Genomic DNA, 7,989 nt, shown 5'->3' on the forward strand with positions numbered 1-7,989 from the left:
TTTTTTGCTTGAAGATGGATCATCAGGGGATCGGTGGAGATAAGAAAGTGAGAGTTGGGAGAGGAAGCGTTTTGTATTCCGCGTTTTTGAAAATTTTCGGTGGACGACGTGGTTTTAATACGGGAAAATTAATGATGTGTGACGTGAATTATTTGTATAAAATGAATTGTATGGATTTTTAAACGGTGGATCTAATGGAATAATTTATAAAATTATGGTTAAAAGAATTGTAAAGTGGTGGTGCGGACAGAGCAGACAAAAGAGTAGAGGAGAGAGACGTAATTGACGAGGTTGAGTTCCAGGTCCAGGGGTGAAGAACCTTGGGAGACACGCTTCCCTCCTTTTTCAAAACCGGCAACTTGCGTGTCAGCAATTAAATTAAACCCCACTGGTGGCATCTTATTCACTGAACCCGTTCATACCAACATTTTCTCTCTCTAATATTCAAACTTAAACTTTCTTCTTACCATATACATCAACAAAGAAAGAATATAATTCTAACTTGTAAAGCAAGGGAGAGAGAAAGATCCATCAGAATTCACTCCATTTCCATATTCACCCATTCTTCTCAAACGTAACAAAAAACAAAGCTCATTTTTCTTGCTTTGTATCTCTCTCTTATGTGTAGATCCTTCAGATGGTTACCCATACTGCTGCTAGAGATTGAGAAGAGGCTGGAATGCTAAAAGTGCATGACCTTGTTCCCTCTTTTGGAAATGTATCCTCTGACCATTCTCACCCTCACCTTCAGCATCAAAGGTATTTCCCTCTCCCCACCTCCTATCGACCTTCTCCCTTAATTGCCTTGTACATGTATTATTCCTTTCTGTTTAATATGCTATGTATATGAAATCAACTCTCCTAGTAGCTAGATCTTATTTATGGGTACTTTATTCTTCTCTAGATCGCATTCAATTCTCAGCTTTTTTGACAAAATCAACAAACCCTCACCTATCAAGGCTTGTGGTTTATTTGCTTAACATATTTAAGTGAATTTCCACCTGTAGAGATGATTGCTTTTATGATACTTTTTTTTGTAATCTCTAAGGGGTATTACTGATGTAGAGTGGTTCAATTACCATAATGTTCTTCATATCCGTAGCTTTTGATGTTGTGGCTGATGGCTTGTCTAATTTGTCCTGGTTGTGAATTGATTGAAATTTTGGGATGCAGCTTTATCCTTGGGGATGACGTGTAATGGCACATAATTTGAAGACAGGTGAAAGATAGATACGTAATTTTGCATTTGTAGTTGCTTCAAATTTGCAGATGATGAGTTGCTAAAAAGTTAATTACTCGAGGCTGTCGATCCAACCGAAACTTCTGTCGTTCCAGTCGAATCCAATATTTTAAGAAGTTGCAGAATCTGAAAAGTGCTTGAATCACATTGTGCAATAAAGCTTCCTCCCTTGGTTTGGTTTGGCAAATTTTGGTTCTCACAATTTTAAAACTTACCGCATTTAATAATCTGGGTTTAGCTTCAACTACAGCAATTACGGAGCATTTTTCTTTGGTGTGAAAGAACTAGGCGTCCACTGCTTAGGCTTGGCTATACATATCAGAGTCTCCGTCACTGAGCTTCAATTCTTGCATTGAAGACTACTTTGTGCTAATAATTGCCCAAATTTGGTCACATTTTGCCATTCTCGGTTGACTTGCTATATCATTGAATCTCAAGCAGAGTATCCTGGGTTTCGCTCAATGGAATTTATCTGTATTACCATCTGCACTCTGCTTATATATATATAAATCATTAATTCGGCTGTGATTTGAAACTCGTTAGCTGAAAAAAGATTTGATCTGATCAGAGGAGTCAACCAGGCAAGTAAGGGAATTTTGAATGAGATTTCCTGGAGGTGTTATTGATCGATACACAAATATATAGCAATATGAATACGAGTGCAGGGAAAGTTCCAATTTCGGTGGTTGAGAGAAAGAAGGTTGAATATCATCGTTCCTTCTCACAAGAAGGTGCCAGAAGATTATTACCAGCGAGCTACTTCAGCTTGGAATCGCTGCTTCTGCTTGTGTGTCTAACGGCATCCTTGCTTATCCTTCCCTTGATACTTCCGCCGTTGCCTCCCCCACCTTTCTTGCTATTACTGCTTCCAATAGGCATTTTAGCCGTGCTAATGATATTGGCTTTCATGCCATCTAATGTAAGGGATATAACCTATACATATATGTAAATGTTGTTTTATCATACAATTTTTTTTTTTCAAGGATGAAAGAATTTTATCATTTTGCCGACACTCTGGAAGTTACAATATGCTTGGTGCACGTTGATAGTAAGAATTTTCTTGATTGTAGGCTGAGATTTAGTTGATTTTATTCATAACAACTCTCTAGTTCTGTAAGACACCATTAGGTTAAGTTTGGATTCGACAAACTGCAATTACATAATGTTTGTTGCATATATATCTAACTATATTTATATATAAATGGCTTAGGACATTGCTGCATATTTCACTTATTTCAAGTAAATCATAAATTTCATTGTCACATTCGCTTAGGGTGAGTTTGAACCAGAGATTTCAATGAGATATTATATTTATATATATTTTTTAATTTTAACTAAAAACCTCATTATAAAATTTATTTTTTTAATTTATATTTTTAGTAATATCGACACTTTTACAAATCTAATGACATTCATGTAACATATATTTTTTATATATTTTTCTTTTTATCTCAAATGTCATTATTTATTTATTATAATTATTTTTATCTTATAAAATTTTAATATTTAAAATTTCTTTTTAAAAAGTAATTATCCAAATAATGCAATTATAAATTATATTATTTTAGATTAATGCATTTCAAAATTTCCCGTCCGCAGCGTCCTGAAAGGTTATGAATTTGTACGGCTCCTCATTTTTTATGTATGTTAATTCTTGAATCGTTAGTACGTTAATCGTGAATCGATGTGAGCCTGTATGTTACTACGGTGAAAAGTTGTTTTTTAAGTCAAAAGCTTTTTGACAAAAGACCAATCTAAACATTAAATTTCACTCATGTAAATGCGCACCGTTCATCCCCTTGGTTATGTCACGTGATGCAACCTCCTTCTTCTTCTTCTGTTTATTTTCTTCTTTTTTTTTCAAACTTTTTTTTTTAGATTTTTTAAATTTATAAATATTTTTTAAGATTTAAAATTTTTTTAAGGTGGCACCCATTTTACAATTTTTTTTTCCTTTTTTTCTTCTTTTTACCATTTTCGCTTTACATTTTTAAAATCCATTAGATAAATTTGCTAACAGGTGCCATGTGGCACCCTATAATTTTCCTTTTTTGTTTTTTAAACTTTTTATTTTTAAAAACTTATTTATTGCTTTTTTTTTACTTTTATATTTGATAAATATTTTTATTTAAAATTCCCAAGATGAGACTCATTTTATATCAATTTTTCTTTTTTAGCTTTTTTTCTTTTTAAAATTTTTAATAAATTATTTTTGTATAAGACCCATATGTGTATGCCACGTATTAGCTATTTTTTTAATTTTTATTTTATTTTTTTATATATTTAATAAATATTTTAAAGATTGAAGTTCTTTTTTTATGTGAGATACTTGATACCAAGGATATGTCTCCAGTTATTTTTATTTTTTTTTATTTACTTATTCTTTTTTTTTTTCTTTTTTAATATTTAATAAATATTTTTTAATATTTTAAATTTTTTAAGTGAGGCCCATTTGGAATTAGTTATTAAAAAAAAATTTATTTGATTATTTTTAAAAAATATATTATGCAAGTGTTGTCGTCACATCAAAACTTGAATTTTGTTTTTTTTTTTTGACTTTTTTATTTTTATTTTTTCAAAATTCATGATACAAATATGTTTTATTATTTATTTAATTTTATATTTTATATATGTGTATTATATAAATAAAATTATTATTTAATACTTTGATTTAATAAATTTATGTGCCATTATCATTTGGCTTCTTTTTCTTTTCTTTTTTAATTATATTTTGTCTATACATTAAATCTTGCATGTGTAAAGAGATTCAATGAAGTGCAACATGCCACTCCAATGCATTTTTTTCTTTTTTTTTCCTTTCTTATTTATTTATTTATTTCCTTTTTAATATTTAATCAATATTTTATATTCTTAAAATTCTTGTGTGAAATCCATTTGATATTATTACTTAAAAATGTATATTTTTCTCTTTTTCATTCTTTTTTCTTTTTATGTGTTAGGTTTGTATTTCATAAGTTTCGATTCGTCTAGATCTAATAAGTGTATTTTTTTAATATGAAACCAATCAAGGGTTTTTTCAAAAATTGAAATCAGGTTGAAAGCAATTTTAGAGTATTTTGTCCCATTCTAGCATATATAATTATATATTTTATTATTAATTTTAATTTTATATTGATATATGCGTTATATTAATAAAACAATTATTTAGTATTTTAATTTAATAAATCCACCTTACATCCCCATTTGTTTTCATTTTCTTTTCTTTTTTTTGTCATTTCTTTTTTTTTTTTAGTTTTCGTTTTTTAACTAGATAATTTTTGCAAGAAAAAAGCTAATGGATGTGAAAATAACAAAATAACTCATATCTCATTAATTTTGATTTGTCCTTATCCAATATGTACAAGTTCTTAAAAATTCATAATAGGGTCGAGGTTTTTTTTTTTTTCTCTAAAATCGAAGCCAGTTGAAAGTGGGTTTAAAGTGTTTCATCTTTTTTCATGTGTGTGTGTATATATATATATATATATATATATATAATATTTTTAAGTGTTTATTTAATTTTATATTTATAAAATATATTATATTACTAAAAATATTATTTGATTTTTTATTTAATAAAAAGAGCATTTGATACACTTTCAATGTAAAATTTTAATTCCACTAGCAATTCTAAAAGATTAACATGTCACATTTCTATTTTTAATTAATTTTTTTATTTTTTAAATATATCTTAAGGAGTATATGTTACCTTCTTAATTTCACTTGTGAAATCTAAAAACTCCATTATCAATGTTATTTGATAATTTATCTAATAAAAATATTATATTTATACATAATTAAAATGTAATTCATCATTAATCTATTATATAAATTTTGCTCATTTTGACTATTGTTTGATCTTTATTCAAGTTTTATTTTTTTGCTTTTTTTCAACTTTTTTTTATTTTTTTGTTTTTAATTTAGATAAATTTGGTAAAAAAAATCATTGAAGTTGTCCACTTAACACCCTTATTTGGTTTTTCTTTCTTTTTTGGGGTTTTTTTTTTTTTAATTTGATAAGCTTTAAAACAAAAGGAATTGATTGATTGGGATGACAAAAAAATTAGTATTTGATGGATTTCAATTCAACCTAATCCGATAGCAAGATAATTTTTTCTTTATTAAATTAATTTTGTAAGATAATAATGTTAGTATAGGCATTCACATAACACCCACATTTGTTTATTTACTTTAAAAGAGTGGTTGGTTCTCAGAATTTTAGATTTTGAAAGGAAAAGTGATCCTAGAAAAAATGATATTAAAGAGAATTTGTGATTCCTAGATTTTGTTGATCTAAAGAATGTAAAAGTTTTTTGTTTGGTTTAAAAGAATTTAATATTACCTAATAAAGTATTATACTACATTGTTCTTGATGACACATGAATAAAATGTTAGATGTAAATAACACGCGAATAATACGCATCACTCATAACATGTAACATGTGAATAACAAGTTATCTTCGTAGAAACTAAATAATTCTAAAAATTAATTTTTTATATTTTCAATAAAAATCATATTTTTTTCTTAAAAATATTATTTTTTTTATTTTGAAAAAAATGTTTTCATATTTTCAACAAAAGTGCATTGTTCATCTTTAAAATGTTGTATTTGTTGAATTCTGAAAAAAAAAATTCATATTTTTAACAAAAATCGCATTTTTAATCATAACTTTTGGTAGGGATTTCAATAGCACTGTGACTTTGTTTAAAATATAAAAATGATTAAACTTCTTACATAAGAACATAGTGTTTACTAACAAAGACTATGTTTTTATTTAAAAACGTAATGTTTGTTGAAACTATAAAAAAATTTTAAAAAAATTCTCATAATATATCAACAAGCAAAATATAAACAACAAAATATAATTTGTTTCATAATATATTTTCAACAAATATCACATTTTTAATCTAAAACCATGACCTTTATTTAAAATATATTAAGAAAAAAATATTTTGATAATTTTTTTAAAAAAAAAAGATATCACATTTCTAAGGTAAATAATGTTGTTTATGTAATTTGAAAATGTAATTAAATGAGGGCAAATAGAAAAGATTTTCACTTTTCCTTTGGAATCTAAAAAACTTCAAAAAGAAAATAGTTTTTTTTTTTCCTACTTTCCCCTTTTTGATACTGATGGAAATCTTAGAAAAACTAAAGGGACGTTTGGTCTAGGAAAAGTAAGATTCCTAACCAAAATCTTAGTTTTCGTAATTCAATTCTTTAGTTTGGTTCATGAAATATGATTTTTGAGACTTTTTAAAATTTTCAGCAATGCCAAAAAATGGGATAATAGGGTAAAAAAAATAAAAACTCTTATCTCCTTAAAGTTGATCTACATATTTTCTCTACGTAGGAACAATCAACGTAAAGATAGTAATTAGAATTGTAAAATTATATTTGTAGAAAATATGAAAAAAAAAATCTTTAATTTTAATAACAACGTATTATGAATGTCACATATTATTCATGTTTCTCAAGAATAATATAGTAAAAGATTTTGTTAGGTAATCTTACATTTCTCTAAACCAAAAACAAAAATCTTACATTCCCTAGGCCAATAAAACTGAAGAATTACATATTCTCATTCAATATCACTTTCTTCCAAAATTACTCTTTCTTCCGGAACTTAAGAATCTATGAACCAAACATTCCTTAAAAAATCACATTACATAAACCAAACTAAGAGATCAAATTATGAAAAATAAGATTCCAACCAAGAATCTTACTTTCACCTAAATCAAACACCTCTTAGTTTTTTTTTTCTTTTTTATGTTTTTTAATTTAATAAATTTTGTAACAAAATAAAATCAGTTCATAGGAATGACAAAATAATCAGTATCTGATAGGTTTTCATCTACCATGATTCAATATGGCGTTTTTGAAAAATTGGTATTGAGTCAAGCTGGATTGATTTTTTTGTTTAAAAAAGTGAATAAGGGTAGTAAGAAATGAATTTATCTCATAATATATATAAAAGCATATATTTTATTATTTATTCAATTACATATGTATTATATTAATAAACTTATTATTTTATACCTTAATTTAAAACATTACCATTTTAAACTAAATTTAAATGTCCAAATGACACCCGATAATCTCTCTTTTGGCTTTTTTTTTTCCTTTTTCTTTGTTATTTTTTGTTTTTTGTGTTTATTGTTTTTTGACTTTTTATGATTTTTTTAATTAATAAAACTATTATTTAATATTTTAATTTAATATATTAATATTTTAAACTCAACCGGGATGTCGTGTTGTACCTAATGAGATTTCTTTTTCCTTTTTTGTTTTTATTTTTATTTTTTATAATTTTTTTAATTAAATTAATTTTGTGAAAAAAAAAGACCAATTAAAGTGTCTATATGATACTCTATTTGACTTTTTTCTTTTTTTTTTTAATTTTTAATTAGATAAATTTTACAACAAAAAATATCAATTAATAGAAATGTCAAAACAATTAGTATTTAACATGTTTTTATCCATTTCAATCCTTTAAGAGACGATTTTTTAAAATCGAGATTGAGCTATGACACATTGAGTTTTTTTAGAAAAATGAGATTGAGATGAAAATGTAGTTAGGACGTTCTATCTAGTTAGGATGTTCTATCCTAACCCATCTTGGGTTATATATAAAGTATATATTTTATTATAATATTATATTTATAAAATTATAATTTGATATCTTAATTTAAAAAATGAATAGTTTAAACTCAAAGGTGTTCATATTGCACTTCTTATGAGCTATTTT

At 26.0% G+C, this 7,989-nt stretch overlaps 1 protein-coding gene across 1 annotated transcript; it reads left to right on the plus strand.

The window, feature by feature from the left end:
• Nucleotides 1–1,757: 1,757 nt before the first annotated feature.
• On the plus strand, nucleotides 1,758–2,252 carry LOC149520351 (protein AUXIN-REGULATED GENE INVOLVED IN ORGAN SIZE-like). Its single transcript, XM_089763333.1, has one exon. The coding sequence runs from the start codon at nucleotides 1,890–1,892 to the stop codon at nucleotides 2,187–2,189; it is 300 nt and encodes a 99-aa protein (XP_089619459.1). The 5' UTR covers nucleotides 1,758–1,889; the 3' UTR covers nucleotides 2,190–2,252.
• The last annotated feature ends 5,737 nt before the right edge of the window (nucleotides 2,253–7,989 follow it).

This window comes from Durio zibethinus, chromosome 1 (genome assembly GCF_047325235.1).
Source record: "Durio zibethinus cultivar Kanyao isolate XHJ-2024 chromosome 1, ASM4732523v1, whole genome shotgun sequence".
Lineage (NCBI taxonomy): Eukaryota > Viridiplantae > Streptophyta > Magnoliopsida > Malvales > Malvaceae > Durio > Durio zibethinus.